The sequence below is a fragment of the Bubalus kerabau genome, chromosome 10 (genome assembly GCF_029407905.1).
Source record: "Bubalus kerabau isolate K-KA32 ecotype Philippines breed swamp buffalo chromosome 10, PCC_UOA_SB_1v2, whole genome shotgun sequence".
Classification (NCBI taxonomy): domain Eukaryota; kingdom Metazoa; phylum Chordata; class Mammalia; order Artiodactyla; family Bovidae; genus Bubalus; species Bubalus kerabau.
This window is the reverse complement of record NC_073633.1, coordinates 16,145,688-16,162,497: the sequence shown is the minus strand read 5'-3', so window position 1 is coordinate 16,162,497 and position 16,810 is coordinate 16,145,688. Positions and strand designations below refer to the sequence as shown.

General features: G+C 42.6%; 1 protein-coding gene across 1 annotated transcript; it reads left to right on the top strand.

The window, feature by feature from the left end:
• Nucleotides 1-834: 834 nt before the first annotated feature.
• PTGER2 (prostaglandin E receptor 2) lies at nucleotides 835-15,881 on the top strand. Its single transcript, XM_055536255.1, has 2 exons — nucleotides 835-1,868; nucleotides 11,761-15,881. The coding sequence occupies exons 1-2, from the start codon at nucleotides 1,044-1,046 to the stop codon at nucleotides 11,992-11,994; spliced, it is 1,059 nt and encodes a 352-aa protein (XP_055392230.1). The 5' UTR covers nucleotides 835-1,043; the 3' UTR covers nucleotides 11,995-15,881.
• Nucleotides 15,882-16,810: the final 929 nt, after the last annotated feature.

Sequence of the window (16,810 nt, the reverse complement as noted above, 5' to 3'; positions counted from 1 at the left end):
TTTCCGTAGGGCTCCTGTATGGTTAACTGAATACAGAATATATATATATATATATAGCTGAACAACATTTCTCTTTCGCAGCTGAGCTTGGGTAGAGAACAACGTGGTTTTAAGCTGTATCCACAAACACAATTCTACACAATTACAAAGAACTTAAAAAAAAAAAAGGTTGCTTAAACAAGTGGTTATCCGTTACCGTGTTGACATAGAAAAAGGAGAAATGCTGGGAACGGAATCAAAGCGACGGTGCAACAGACGGCTTGGCGTGCACTCATGGCTCGGTTGCTTGAATGCGCGGGCTTGCTTTTCACTTCCTCCTAATTTTGGCCCCGCCTTCCTGATGTGTCTTCCTGAGAATGTTAAAAACAAACAAACAAACAAACACATTGGTCTTACTGTAAGCCGTCTTTAGTGTCTGTTGCTCCCTTTTTCACGTCTCACGGTACTGGGTCCTCCCAACTTCTCTATTGCTTGCTGAGTCGCTTTTCTCTCCCTGGCGTTGCCTTCCGTGAACGCTGTGCGGACACAGTACCCCACACTGGGCCCCGCACTCCCACCAGGCCCTCGGCCAGGGCTAAAGGACCACCGTCCCGGCGGTGGTCAGCCAGCCTGTGGGCATCTAGCAGCCGCCTGAGCTAGGGACCAGGGCCGCTGCTCTCACCGGCCACCCACGCCCCTCGCCTGGCCGGCCCCGCCCCCGCGCGCCCGGAGAGACTCGTAGCATGACGCGTCCACCTCCCGGCAACTCGCCGGCTCTCGCCCCTGGACCGCCGCCACCCCGGGAGACGCGGAGGAGGCGCCGGCGGGTCCCCCGAGGCGCCCGGGGCACCGTAGGATGCGACAGCCGCGAGGCCTCTCCGGGAGCCGCAGGAGACCCGGGCCGAGGCCGCCCTCGGTGAGCGCCGGGGACCGGCAGGGGGCTCTGGATTTGGATCCCTCCCCTTCGCTCAGAGTCTCGTAGCACTTGGGCTCTCAGACCCCACCTCCCGCCAGGTGCGCGCCGGCGGGAGAAGAGGACGCGTTTCTCCTCCCGGCACCCCACCATGGGCAATACTTCCAACGACTCCCAGTCCGAGAACCGCGAAGAGCCACTGTGGCTCCCCTCTGGAGAAAGTCCGGCCATCAGCTCCGTGATGTTCACGGCCGGGGTGCTGGGAAACCTCATTGCGCTGGCGCTCCTGGTGCGCCGCTGGCGGGGGGACTCAGGGCGTAGCGAGGGCCGCGGAAACTCCATCTCGCTGTTCCACGTGCTGGTGACAGAGCTGGTTCTCACCGACCTGCTTGGGACCTGCCTCATCAGCCCCGTCGTGCTGGCTTCGTATGCGCAGAACCGGACTCTGGTGGCCCTGGGGCCGGAGAGGCGCGTGTGCACCTACTTTGCCTTTTCCATGACCTTCTTCAGCCTGGCCACGATGCTCATGCTCTTCGCCATGGCCCTGGAGCGCTACTTAGCCATCGGACACCCCTACTTCTACCAGCGCCGAGTCACCCGCCGCAGTGGTCTGGCTGTGCTGCCCACTATCTACATAGTCTCCCTGCTCTTTTGCTCCCTGCCGCTGCTGGATCATTGGAAGTATGCCCAGTACAGCCCAGGGACGTGGTGCTTCATCGGACACAAGCAGACCACGTACCTGCGGCTTTACGCCACTCTGCTGCTGTTGCTCATCATCGCCGTGCTGGCCTGCAACTTCAGTGTCATCGTCAACCTCATCCACATGCACCGCCGGGGCAGGAGAAGCCGCTGCGGACCCTCCTTGGGCAGCAGCCACAGGAGAGCGGAAAGGGTATCCATGGCGGAGGAGACGGACCATCTTATTCTCCTGGCTATCATGACCATCACCTTCGCCGTCTGCTCCTTGCCTTTCACGGTAAGGCACTCACTTGGTTTCTACAGCCGAGCTCGGTGCAGCCTTCTTACACTCTTTCCTCTTACTCCCACCCTTTCCACCACCACACAGATTTTCACAACTTGTAAAAATATGACCTAATTTGTAAAGGTCTATCGCCTTCCCCTCTCAAGTCTCACCTTTACTCCACTTCCTGCTTCCCTTACCCCAGCAAATGGGCATCTCTATGCTAGTGTTTCAACCCACTCCAGTGTTCTTGCCTGGAGAATCCCAGGGACAGTGGAGCCTGATGGGCAGCCGTCTATGGGGTCGCACAGAGTCAGACACGACTGAAGCGACTTAGCAGCAGCAGCAGCATTTTATCTCATACAGTGACACAGCACCCCTGAAAGGGAGTCTTGGCCCTCCACTAAGCCAGCCCAGACCCCATCTTAGAGCCAGTTCCAGTCTACAAGGCTAGAATGGCTTCCTATCTGAGGAAGAAGCAGTCCCTTCTACCTTTGGATAATTGTCAGTTACAATCTGACTTCCCTGAGCTGTAGTTAGCCTCCAGTCCAGTCCTCCAGGCCACCCCAATCAGCTGGTGCCAGTTCTCTAGGCTCTGCCTTCTGTTTCTCTCAAAGCAAAATGTGATGCCCAACCAGTAGCATTCCAGCTGCCATTAAGAATGGTCCCAGGTGAGAAGGGTCCACATTGCAGAAATCCAGAGCATTCATTGTCTTGGTCAACAAAATCTAGTTTACAGGATTCCCAAATTACATGTATATTGGAAGTATAACTCTTGGTTGCCATTAAAATTCATAATATGTTCATGATGATAAGTAGAGGAAAGACTAGTTGCTTGGAGGAACCCCTTGCCTAGGTTCTGGGCTGGCTGCTGCCCTGGTTGGAGGCAATACCAGCAGTTAGTTCCATGATGCTGTAAGTTTGAACCTCCTAAGATGTAACATGGGTAGCAGAGCCTGGGATGTACCTGAGCAAGTGCTGACCTCTTACAGAGAAATGAGAACTCTGAGTTTTAGCATCTCCACTTCCTAATCTTCAGAAGCACAGGATTGCTCCTACAGGGAATAAACAGTTGACTCTTACCTGCTACAGTCTTGGTGAAAAGAAAGAGATGATGCCTGTCACAAAACAGATATTTGAACTGTACCTTAAACGGGAAGTATCAAGTCATCTCTTAATAAGGACATTTACATGCACCATTAACTAATTTTATTTTATCCATGGATTATTGGTACTTGTAACTTTCATTTATACAGTGCTTTAAACGTTATGAAATGCTACACTGTCCAGAGTTAATTTATTTCTTGGAAGGCTTATCTGACAATTCAAAAGTCAAGGCTACAGAATGGTGCTTTACATTCTGCTATTTCAGAATGCTTGGCATGGGTCTCTGGGGGTGCTTTCTCCCATGTCCTTTTATTCTACTTGGTGCACATGAAAATTGTGCTCAGAAACAGCCTACAGCCAGTCACAGAAGGACAAATACTGTATGACGCCACTTAGAGAAGGTACCTGAAGTAGTCAAACTCATAGAAACAGCAAATAGAACAGTGCACGCCAGGGGCTGGGGGAGGAGTAGGAGGAGTTGTTTTGTGGATGTAGAGTCAGTCATGTAGGATTGGGATGAGAGGTTCTGGGGAATCTTTTGCACAACCATGTGCATGTGGGTGACAGTATTTTATTATACACTTAGAAACTGTTGAGAGGGTGAATTTTATGTTATATGCTTTTTTGCCACAATAAAAAAGTAATTAATTAATAATAGAAAAAGAAATGGCTTACACCAATCTCCCATCCAAGGCAGGAATCATTTCCACACATCCTAACCAGGGCTCTGGTGGACAAGGCAAAGGCCTCTGGTTGCCTCCAGAAATTCTCCTGTTTTTCTAAGAGAGCATGCACAGCCCAACAGAAATACCCTGTGAACCACAAATGCCAGCCACAGAAGGAATTTCCCATTTTCTCAGTTCAGTTCAGTCACTCAGTTGTGTCCAACTCTGTGACCCCATGGACTGCAGCACACCAGGTCTCCTTGTCCATCAGCAACTCCCAGAGTTTACTCAAATTCATGTCCGTTGAGTCGGTGATGCCATTCGACCATCTCATCCTCTGTCGTCCCCTTCTCCTCCCACCTTCAATCTTTCCCAGCATCAGGGTCTTTTCCAATGAGTCAGTTCTTCGCATCAGGTGGCCAAAGTATTGGAGTTTCAGCTTCAGTGTCAGTCCTTCCAATGAATATTCAGGACTGATTTCCTTTAGGATGGACTGGTTGGATCTCCTTACAGTCCAAGGGACTCTCAAGAGTCTTCTCTAACACCACAGTTCAAAAGCATCAATTCTTTGGCGCTCACTTTCTTTATAGTCCAACTCTCACATCCATACATGATCACTGGAAAAACCATAGCTTACTAGATGAACCTTTGTTGGCAAAGTAATGTCTCTGCTTTTTTAATATGCTGTCTGGGTTGGTCATAGCTCTTCTTCCAAGGAGCAAATGTCTTTTAATTTCATGGCTGCAATCACCATCTGCAGTGATTTTGGAGCCCCCCAAAATAAAGTCTGTCACTGTTTCTGCTGTTTCCCCATGTATTTGCCATGAAGTGATGGGACCAGATGCCATGATCTTATTTTTCTGACTGTTGAGTTTTAAGCCAACTTTTTCACTCTCCTCTTTCCCTTTCATCAAGAGGCTCTTTAGGTCTTCTTCACTTTCTGCCATAAGGGTGGTGTCATCTGCATATCTGAGGTTTTTGATATTTCTCCCAGCAATCTTGATTCCAGCCTGTGCTTCATCCAGTCCAGCATTTCTCCAATTTTCTAGTAGCCACATAACAACAAGTTTAAAAAAAAGATGAAATTAATTATTAACTAAAATATTTTATTTAACCCAACATATCCAAATAGCATCAGTGAAAAATGTAATCAATGTAAAATAATTATTAATGAACTATTCTAACTAATTTCCTGTGTTCCAGGAAATGCTAGCAATCTGCCCTCTCTCTGCCTCTTTCTTCCTTGAGATAACAGAACTGCTTTCTGGGCCCTCAAAGTGGGCCACAGGTCTTCCCTGGTGGGCTACAATCCATGGGACCATATAAGAGTTGCACATGACTGAGCAGCTAACAACACACCAGAAGTGGGCCACACCATTGGCCCAACAAGGAGAACTCATAGCTGTGTACCCAGTGGGACTCCAGCCTGCTCAGCAACCCAGGAATGAGGAAAGAGGGGTAGGAAACTGAGGAAACCTGAACTGCTGATGTCAACCATTGTCCAAAGTATGGGCAAGTTACAATTACTGCTTCCTCCAAGAATGCCAGCCTAGGACTTCTGAAGCTTGGGAAGTGAAACTCAGAATGTAAAATGCTCAGTACGCTGTAATGAAGTTCAGGTCATTATTACCATCATCAAAATTGCTAACATTTTTGAGTGCTAAATTTTACATATATTAACCCATTACCTTCACAACAATCTGTCATAGAGGTAGCATTTTTATTCCCATTTTACAAATGAGGCAAATAACTTACCCTGGGTCCCAAGCTAGTGAATACTGGAGCCAGCATTCAAAGGCAGGCAGTTTAGACACAGAGCCTATGCTTTTAACCACAATACCATCAGAGAGAAAATACTTATTCAGGGGTAACATATGAGAAGATTGTGTGCTTGTGATTAATCAGTCATGTCTGATTCTGCAACCTTTTGGATTACAGCCCACCAGGCTACTCTGTCCATAGGATTTTTCAGGCAAGAATGCTGTAGTGGGTTGCCCTTTCCTCCTCCAGGGGATCTTCCCAACCCTGGGATTGAACCTGTATCTCCTGTGTCTTCTGGGTTGCAGATGGATTTTTTGCCCACTAAGCTATCAGGGAAGCCCATGAAAAGATCAACCCAAGATTTATAAGAGAGTTGTGAAGATGTTATAAACATCTGCTCCACTTTGTCTCTTAATTTCAACTTTTAGCTGTAAAAATACAGTGGCAAAGACCTTTTTCTCCATAGCAGATCAAGGGGCCTGAGTTGGGACTGAGGGTGCAGTTTCTTTTTGCTTCTGCACAGACCTATGCATTTAAAGGCTGAGTCTGAGATTTTAGAAGATTCACTAGTGTAAATATTGGTCTAAATTAAGAAATAATCTGATTACTCCTCACATAAAGTTTTGTTGCTAAACATTTAAACATTTCTTAATTGATCTTTTAAAAAAGCATTATTTTGGCTATCCAATATAAAATCATGCATAGGACCAATAACATATTCTGTACGGTTTTTGCATTCAAGGAATATTGTATAAATTAATAAATTCCTCATATTAATCAGATGTTGTTATCATTTCACAGAGATAGATGGAAACTTTCTTTCTGAAATGAGACAGGACACAGGAAACACATCAGACGTCCATTCTTGACTCAGATACTGTTTGTCTCTAAATTTCCAACCTATATTTAGCCACTTTCTCACTACTTTACTAATAACTGTTAATAGCCTCTGGCATTTTAAACTGTTTTCCTCATGTCATTAGGATAAAGTGCTTATGCATTTTATTCGGTTCTAAAATTTCAAGAGTGAACCATTGACTCATTCTAAAAATTTCTTCATCTTTAGAATTCTTTAGGGCTCTAATTTTTAGGTAAATCTGATTAGTGGAAATCTGATCTTTCAAATACAGAACAAACGCAAGTAAACAGTACTGGAATTTCCCTCATTCATTCCTGGTACTCTTTATGTAAAATTTAACATGAAGGGGGTTGTAAAACTGATTTGAAATTTGTTGATTACATACTTGCACAATATCAGAATTCTAGTAGCAATGAAAGAGAAATTCAGAAATCTCTATGCATAACCATGATAAACTTTGCCTGGCGATATTTTGAGTTAATATGCACACAATACTGCTGCTAAGTCACTTCAGTTGTGTCCAACTCTGTGCGACCCCATAGACGGCAGCCCACCAGGCTCCCCCGTCCCTGGGATTCTCCAGGCAAGAACACTGGAGTGGGTTGCCATTTCCTGCTCCAATGCATGAAAGTGAAAAGTGAAAGTGAAGTCGCTCAGTTGTGTCTGACTCTTAGCGACCCCATGGACTGCAGCCCACCAGGCTCCTCTGTCCATGGGATTCTCCAGGCAAGAGTACTGGAGTGGGTGCCATTGCCTTCTCCCGCATGCAAGACTAGAAGGCCCTTTATCATTCAAACATCATCAGTGATGTATTTGGGGATTTTTAAAAAACTTTTTACTTTATATTGGAGATGATTAACAATCTTGTGATAGTGTCAGGTGTATAGTGAAATGATGCAGCCATACTTATACATGTATCCATTCTCCTGTTTGGGGATTGTTAAAGAACTGTAATACACCTTACCTTTTAAGAGAAAGTTTTTCAACATGAATATTTTCACTTGACACCTTTTCCTTCTCCATATGATATGAAATGGTGGTTGTGAATACTGACATGATCACACTGAGTTTTAAAAAGGTAGACAGCAAGAACTATAGGCCATTTCCCTAAAGAGAAGTGATGTGTTATGTCTACACTCTTGGGCAAGGTGATTGTCACTGCCTGCCATTTGGCTGTGGAAAGCGTGGAGGAAAGAAAAGCCCCAGAGAAAGCCAAGAGCTTCTTAGATAGCCATGGTTTTTAAATCTATAAACAGGAGCAGTAATACCTATAAATCTTTGTGACACATTTGGAAAGAAATCTCCTACAAACCTATAATCAGTCAGTGGTGAATTTCATGTAACACTTCACATCATAGGGTATTTATTCAGATGGTGCTAGAGTGTGTAGTGGCTAAGAAGACAGTCTGGTCCTGCTTCTGTGGCTGCAAGGCTTCCCTACTTACCCATGGTGTGATTTGGGTCAATGTAACTAATCTTCTAAGCCTTGATCTCTTTCTTACAAAAGTGGGGCTAATAACACTTTTACAGATTTGTAGAAGGATTAAATACAATAAGACACAAATTGTTTAGCACCAGACCTGACACAAAAGTATTCAGTAAATATTAGCTACTTTTCCCATAAGATTCCGTTTTCAAAAGAAATCATTGTATATTAATAATCAGGAACTGAACTCTGGAAACTCCAAGTCACGTTTATTTGGCCAGGCCTCAGTAGGTCTTTTGTTGTTAAGTGTGATGGATGAATAATTGTAAACTATTTCAGGTACTGGGTAAGGGTCTAAAGCAGTGGGTCTCAACTTTGCACTATGTTAGTATCACCTGTGTATGCATTCATGCTCAGTGGTGTCTGATTCTTTGCCATCCTATGGACTGTAGCCCTCCAGGTTCATCTGTCCATGGGATTTTCCAGGCAAGAATACTGGAGTGGGTTGCCATTTCCTACTCCGGGGGATCTTCCTGACCCAGGGATTGATCCCGTATCTCTTATGTCTCCTGCACTGACAGGCAAATTCTTTACCACTGAGCAACCGGGGAAGCCCTAGGATTTCCTGGGGCACATTAAAAGCCCTGACACCCAGGTTATGGCCCAGACTAATAAATTCAGAGTCTCTGAGGGAGGGAGAAAACCATCAGAGTATTTTTATTTCTTTATTATTTTTTTCCATCAGAGTATTTTTAATGATCCTCAGGTGATTTCAATGAGCAGCCAAATAAGGTTCTTATTTGCTCTAAAATTCTGAACATGCTATGTAGTTGCATTAAAGGTAGGAAAGTAGCTGAAACAAACAGTGCCAGGCCAGTGCCAAGATGAAGTTTTACGTGGAGGCTGAGGGGATTCAATGGAAGACAAATCTAAAGGACACTAACTTTCATTGGTGCAGCTTTGTAGGTATCACAAGCTCTCTGTTCTTAGCAAAGCCCTGTAGAGAGTCTGTCCTAAGGAATTAAAACTCACTTGACTGGTTTACATTTGTCCTTGATATTTTTCTCATAGCAAATTTATTAGTAGCATGTACAAAAACATGTCTACAGTCTACCAGCCTCTGAAACTGAATTCCAGAATATAACTGAAACATTATTAATTAATTGACCTAGAGACATTGTGTAAGCCTTTAATGAAAATCCAGGATTGGCTGAAGGGAGAGGGGAATGAGGAGTTAGTGTTTAATGGGTACAGAGGTGGCTCAGTGGATAAAAAAATCTACCTGCAATGTGGGAGATGCAGGTCTGATCTCTGGGCTGGGAAGATCCCCTGGAGGAGGAAATAGCAACCTGCTCCAGTATTCTTGCCTGGAAAATTCCGTGGACAGAGGAGCCTGGCGGGCTACAGTCCATGGGGTCGAAAAGAGTCAGACGCAACCGAGACGACTAAGCATGCACATATTGGCCACCTCCTAAAATGCAAATTTTAAGCATTTCTAAAAATTACTCAGTATAGTGGATGAAAAGGAAATAAAGTACAGAATTGCTTCATCCTCTGAAACCATTTTTTACTTCTCATTGGTCAGTCACACTCTAAAGAGACCAGAAACTATGGTCTGATCTTGCCACTGAAAACCTGACTCATCTTCACATGTGACCTGTGACACTGGAATGCTGAGCCCTCTCTATGTGGCTCATTAGACAATCCAGTGTTATAGTTCTTGGGTGAGATTAGGTCATAAACCCAGCTACAAACTTTTTCTATGACAGAATACTCAGTTGTATGTGTGTGTAGTGACTAATATATTTTAATCTATCAGGTTTATGTACAATATCATCCTGAATTCCAAAACTCCAAAATGGCTCTTTGAGTGAGTGAAAATCACTCAGTTGTGTCCTACTCTTTGCGACCCCATAGACTGTAGCCCACCAGGCTTCCCTGTTTATAGAATTCTTCAGGCAAGAATTTGGGAATGGGTTGCCATTTCCTTCTCCAGGGGATCTTCCTGACCCAGGGGTCAAACCCAGGTCTCCTGCATTGTAGGCAGATTCTTTACCATCTGAACCACCAGGGAAGCCCTCTCTTTCTCTTTCTGTCTCTCTCTCTCTCTCTACACACACACACACACACACACACTGAATTGTAGCCGGATTCAAGACCTTATAGTCAATTCTGTGCCATAATTAGATGCACAATTTTAAGAGTCACAATTTAAAGAGCAATATTTAAATTGCTCTTTAAATATACCATATAAGTACTGTAAATTTCTCATCTAAAATAATTTAGCTGACAAGACAAGTATTGCTCCCTTGCATATCTCCACCTAACTTTTTTCTTCTTTCTGTATTCAGGGACATCCACCTTCAGTTTTTTTTTTTTTTTTTTTCCTTTGCTCATCTGCCAAGTCTCTTCTCCATTCCCTTAAGCCAAGATTCTCTGGCATAAACACCTATGGCTGCCAAACCTTCCCGATATTATCCTAACATAAGCAACCCAAAGATGACTACTCTTTCCCTCCCTGCAATTTGCTTTGTATATGCAGTTGCCAGATGCCTGCAGAATTAAGTACTAGGGGGATAGGAAAGAAACTATTCCTTCTTCTGGCGAGGCAGAGTGGAGGAAAGAAGGAATAGGTCTCTAACTCACCCTCTGCAGTTGGTAAGAAAGGCCCTGGAGCTCTATAAAGAACTGGCTTCCAACGACTGGGTATGATTTACATGTTTCACTCTTTTCTGTAAGCTATGTGGAAGTGTTTGATCTTTATCGGGTATGTGCTGTTCCATTCTCTGCAATCTGATCAGAAAGTTGTGTGTTCCCTAAATACCTAAGGAATCAGATGAGAGCTGGTATAGCACTTTGAGAACATTGGCCAAGGTGTAATGATGTGTCAGCTTTCCAGTGTTTAAGACTCTTCTGAAGACCTTTGGCCTACATAGGTGACCTGGATGTCGCAAACAGTGAGCACTGCTCAGGTGTCAAGGGACTTGGAATTTGTGTCCTGTTGTTGTTCAGTCGCTCAGTCATGTCCGACTCTTTGTGACCCCATGGACTGCAGCACGCCGGGCTTCCCTGTCCTTTACCATCTCCCTGTGTTTGCTCAAACTCATGTCCATTGAGTCAATGATGCCATCCAACCATCTCATCCTCTGTCACCCGCTTCTCCTCCTGCCCCTAATCTTTCCCAGCATCTGGGTCTTTTCTAATGAGTCAGCTCTTCACATCAGATGGCCAAATTACTGGAGCTTCAGCATCAGTCCTTTCAATGGATATTTAGGGTTGAGTTCCTTTAGGATTGACTGGCTTGATCTCCTTGCAGTCCAAGGGACTCTCAAGAGTCTTCTTCAACACCACAATTCAAAAGCATCAATGCTTCAGCACTCAGCCTTCTTTATGGTCCAACTCTCACATCCTTACATGACTACTGGAAGAACCATAGCTTTGACTATACAGACCTTTGTCAACCTTTGTGTCCTGAGTTGTCCACTAACCAGTCCTGGGAACTTGGACAAATCCCTTACTGTCTCTGCCCTATGGCATCCTCTCTGGTAAAATGAAGTTAATAAGGACTATCATTGTGGGGCACGTTTTAAGGGAGCACTGTTTTCAGTAGCTGACACGGATGACTTCCTGTTATCTTCCCAACAATCCCAAGAATAGGTATTGTTATCATTGTCATTCATTTTAAAGATGTAGAAAGGGAGACACAAAGAGGTTAGTTTTCTTACCTGTGGTCCCAGAGCTATTTTTGGAGCCAGGATTCAAACCCAGGCAGCCCAGTGGCCAGAACAGAAGCTCTGTTGTGTGCCCTCTGTCACTGAATTATCATAATTCAGTATTTGAAAGTAAACGCCACACATTGTTATTCCCTCACTTCCCCGTCTATCAAAAGGAGACAATACTTCTGTTTCAGAATGTCCCTAAGGCATAAACTTGTGTGAGAGGGGTGAGATTTTGCAACTTCCCTCTCAGCACCACAACCACCACACAAAACACATTTTGCTTTTCAGCCTTAAGAAATTGCACATGGTCGAAGCCTATCTACTGCTACAATATAAAACTGACATCTTTCCCCCCTTTTGCTTCTTACAGATTTTTGCATATATGAATGAAAACTCTTCCCGGAAAGAAAAGTGGGACCTCCAAGCTCTTAGATTTTTATCAATTAACTCAATAATTGACCCTTGGGTCTTTGCCATCCTGAGACCTCCTGTTCTGAGACTAATGCGTTCAGTCCTCTGCTGTCGGGTTTCATTAAGAACACAAGAAGCAATACAAACTTCCTGTTCTACACAGTCAAATGCCAGTAAACAGATTGACCTTTGAGGATGGTAGTTAAGAAGTGCTAGTTAACCACCATCTGGAAGATCATTTTGAAATGATTCCTTAGAGAAATGGAAAAAAAGATTATAAACACAATGACGTTACCCTAATGAAACAGAGCAAACAAACATTTCAGGAGTGGTTTGGGCTATAGATGTGCTGACAAGGCACTTCTTGCAAGGTGTCGGAAGGATCTATAAAACCTACCCTCAAGGAGCATGTTCATGGTCTTTGGAGGAACAACCAAGTGTATTTATGATCCCTTGCCTTTGGATTTAAGCGTCCTTGTTGAATGAGAAAGCATGTAGTTTTCTAATTTGTTTAAAACCCTAAATAGTTACTGTGTTTTCTATTTTAATCTTCTAGGCTAGTACCATTATAAACATAACAGTGTACAGTCTAATCAGATAAAAACTTACGTGTTCTTTAGGAAGTGGATTTGGGCAAGCAACCAAGCCTGGTGTCTTGTGATTGCTTATCAAACCCTTTCTTTGGACAATGAGTTTGAAAATCATAAGTACTTTGTACTGTATGTTTGTATATGTGGGAACATGCTTTTGTCACGATAGTATTACTCATAGAAGAGTAGGCTCAGTTGGTTAATGTCAGCTTTTTTTACCATCCATGAGAAGATGTGTGTGTCAGAGTGTCAGGTTATTTATTTTATAACATCTGTCAAGCTAATGGTAACGAAAAGGACTTTAGGAATTTTCCTCTCAGCGATAAATAGTAGACTATTAAGAGAAGTAATTCTCATTAATATTCTACTTTTTATTTCCAGGGAAGGGTGTATGCGGCTACGTCTGAGGCAAATATTAGAATTAAAAACTGAAAAATCTGGTCAGTTCTTCAGCTACACTGAACTCTTTTAATGCTGATGTCGAGGCTGTGACTAACACAGTTTGTAGGATGATTGTGTTGTAGCAAAATTCATCTGTCTGTATGTTTATCTGGGAAACATGGCTTGACTCATGCTCTATAGGAAATCATACAGTGAGTCATACCATAATATATTTCTAAATCTAAATGTTTGGCACTGTATAAATTCAGCATCAAAATATTTCACTGTTTAATCAAATCTTAGTTATAGTATAAACTCATCTGAAATGTTAAAAAAAATAAGCTGTAAAACAAAAGATTTGAAAATGGAATAGTATGTGATGAATTCCCCCAAAATAGCAATTTATAGTTTGTGTGGATATACTAATTTTAAAAATTAGATAAAAGTGGAGTTTAAAATTTTAATTTAGCAGATTTTTAAAGTGTGGTTGCATTACAAATTAGAGTTTGCAATATTCAGCACAATACTTGATATTAGAGGAAATTTTTCCCCTTATAGCATGATCTTCAATATAGTGGACACTTTATTTATTTTATTTTATATTTTGCAGTGAGTGTTATTACAACATAGCTGTAATAAAAACCAAAAAAGAATATTAGTTTTTTCAAAGTCTCATTGAATTGCTTACACAAAACTATTTCCTATAAGTAGTTATCAGACTAGATGATCACTTAAGAGTGATTCCAAACCAATTTAGAAATTAGTGTATTATGACAGAACCTATATCAAATTATCCCTTATTTTAAAAAGAATAAATGAATGGTTTGCTTTTGTACTAATTTAAACAAACCAGGCTAAGTTTAACTTAGCTAAAATCTGGACGTGTAAATAAAGCTTCCCTGTCCACCAAGATAAGAAATTGTTCTAAATAAGACTAATTAGGCTCATGGGTAATTCCTGAACATAAAATGCTAAAGTTACTCTGGATCTGGAAGATTAATTTCCTTTATCAGATGACTTTTCTTCCTCCAAATAAAAATGTTACCTACAATCATTCACCCTACCTCATCATCCCCCCAAATTTTTGAATAATGCCTGAGAAATTTAAAAAGAAAAAAAAAGCACAAACTTGGATATAATATCACTAGTGAAAACAAAATTATTCACTCTGTGGTCCCAAAATATGAGTTTAAGCCATTTAAGAACCAAGATTTCCAGAGCTTTGTTTCCTAGTATATTCCTGTTTCTTGCACTGTGTTAAATGACTAAATCTGGAAATTTATTTGCACTGATATTTACATAGAAAGAATTGAAAGGTAAAATCCTATGTAATAGTAAATTACTTACTATTAATGGAAATTTCAAGGTAATAGAAAAATTACTTACATTGGATATGTAAATATTTCTTTTTTAAAAATCACATCAGACGTACCTGTTTAAGTTTGCTGACTCATTTTCAAGTTAAATAAAAAACACATAACTTAGTCTGGTATATCAGAAAACTGAATTATAATAAAGGAAGACCTAGGTTTTTTTCTTTGTCCCCGGCAGTCAGTGGAATGAAGAGAGAAAAACTATAGTGGATATTCAACTCAGTATGCCACAACTGAGACCTGGCCCAGCTAAATAAATAAATAACTGTCTGTAAAAAAAAAGCCAGGATAAATGCGCATGCATAGCTGATTCCCTTTGCTATACAGCAGAAACTAACACGATACTGTAAAGCAGCTCCACCTAACTTTAGGTGTCCAGAAACAGGATGGGCTGAAGCAGTTCTGTTCTGAGCTGAATTGTTACTGGGTGTCTCACTGTGGGGCTTCTCAGGTGGCCCTGGTGATAAAGAAGCTGCCTGCCAATGCAGGAGATGGGGATTCCATCCCCTGGGTCAGGAAGATCCCTGGAGGAGGGCATGGCAACCCACTCTAGTATTCTTGCCTGGAGAATCCCATGGACAGAGGAGCCTGGCGGGCTACAATCCCTGGGGTCACAAAGAATCGTACATGTCTGAGACAACTTGGCATGCATACTTCACTGTGGCCTTGGATCATCTTTTCCAAGAGAAAACTGAGAAATTCTGGTACTAAATTGTGTCCTTGAATTTCCTAAGATCCTAATAAGGCCTGTGGTTTCTCAGAAACTATAGAAAGCCTCTGAAAGACCTGACTCTCAAAGTAGTCTGGACCCACGACGACCCAGAGCCAGAAAGAGCACCGACCTCTAACCGCCATACTGGCAGAGACTACGAGTCCTGGGCAAGTGGAGGGCAAATCCGAGCCTCATCACTACGTTCTCAGTGTGATTCAGTTCAGCTCTTGGTGCCCTGGCCTGCTCTCAGCAGTGCACTTTCAGAGAAAGATTGCCCTCGTGCTAATGTAATGTCAGCTCTGCTTTGAACCAAGGAAAAATTAACATCTTCAAGTTCAGAATTTGATGACTTTGAAAGGCAGGGGAAGACAATTAGTTCACATTTAAGTAGAGGTTTGTTTACTTCCCTTGGTTTAGTTGCTCAGTCATTCCTGACTCTTTGGGACCCTAAGGACTATAGCCTGCCAGGCTTCTCTGTCCATGGGATTCTCTAGGCAAGAATACTGGAGTGGGTTGCCATTTCCTTCTCCATTACTTCCCTTAGTCAAATCTAATATTTTAAGCCAAAAATAATGGTTTTCTGAATTTGAGAAGCACCCCTACTTGAATTATTCACAGAGAAACAGTCTTTGCAGAAATTTATTATGTGTGGACTTGCCCTGCCTGCTCAGGATGGCCATCTTCTGCCTTTATCAGACATGACTCTGTTGGAATTCCTCTTTGATTGCACTTTTAAAACATATCTATAATCATTATACTAACAGCATTATCATTGACTTTCTTTTTAAATTTACAAAGCGTTTGATCACCTGAAATACACATTATGGAAAAAAATGTCATTTTAACAATTCGCAGAAGCTGCAGTCTAGTGTATACATGGAAGAAGGCCATGTGTTGGGCATTAATTTTTATTTCAGAAAAATCACTTTTTTCCTGGTAACTTTTGTGACTTTTATTTGCAAGTAAATTTTATTGAATTATATTTTTGTATTTCCTATAAAATGTATGTACTATTAAAAATTAATTTGGGTGGTTTAACTCTGTGATCCGGGTGTTTCATTTTTCTTTTAAATATGCCAAATCAAACAGATCAAATGATCATTCCAGCAGAAACAGCTGGCACATTCAAAAGAGTAACTGAGGACTATTGACTGAAGGAAATATTTACAGAGGGAAGGGCAGGGTTAAAGGAATCAACAAAGATGGTGGAGGAGCCCTTGGAAGCTGTTAGCACTCCCAGGGCTGAAGGGACAAGGGAGGAGTCGTGACAGCTGTGTGCACCCAACAGAAGCTGTCCTTAAGCAGGGAAGCACAGCTGCCGGGAACCACCTGGAGGGAGGGAGGGAGAAAGCAGCAAGGGACCTTCCTGGAAGATTTTCCTGCTCTTCGGCCTGTTCCTCCCACTGGCCAAACCCAAGTATAACCCAGACAGTAAAAATCATGAGGGCCACAGTGCAGGTGGAGAGTAGGCTTAGGAGCAGATGGGGAATATCCAGTGTAAGGAGATTAAAAATACATTCTTGTAAAAATTGCACCAACAGTTCTGTGGTAACCAAAATGGGAAAGAAATCCAAAAAAGAGGGGACATTTGGGGACTTCCCTGGCAGTGCAGGGACTAAGACTGCGCTCCCAATGCAGGGGGCCCGGGTTCAGTCCCCGGTCAGAGAAATAGATCCCACATGCTGCAACTAAGAGTTCACACTCTGCCACGAAAAGACCCCTTGTGCCGCAACTGAGACCTGGACCAGCTAAATAAATAAATAACCGTCTTTAAAAAAAGCCAGGATAAATGCGCATGCATAGCTGATCCTCTTTGCTGTACAGCAGAAACTAACACGATACTGTAAAGCAACTCTACTCTGATAAAAATTACTAAAAAATAAAATAAAATTACACCAACACAAAAACTGAAACCACAACATGGGGAGCCTTTCTTCCTGCCTTCTACTCCAA

Coding starts and splice junctions, on each gene's coding strand:
- PTGER2 (XM_055536255.1), top strand. CDS start 1,044: ATGGGCAATACTTCCAACGACTCCCAGTCCGAGAACCGCGAAGAGCCA. Junction 1,869..11,760: donor TCTGCTCCTTGCCTTTCACG/GTAAGGCACTCA, acceptor TGCTTCTTACAG/ATTTTTGCATATATGAATGA.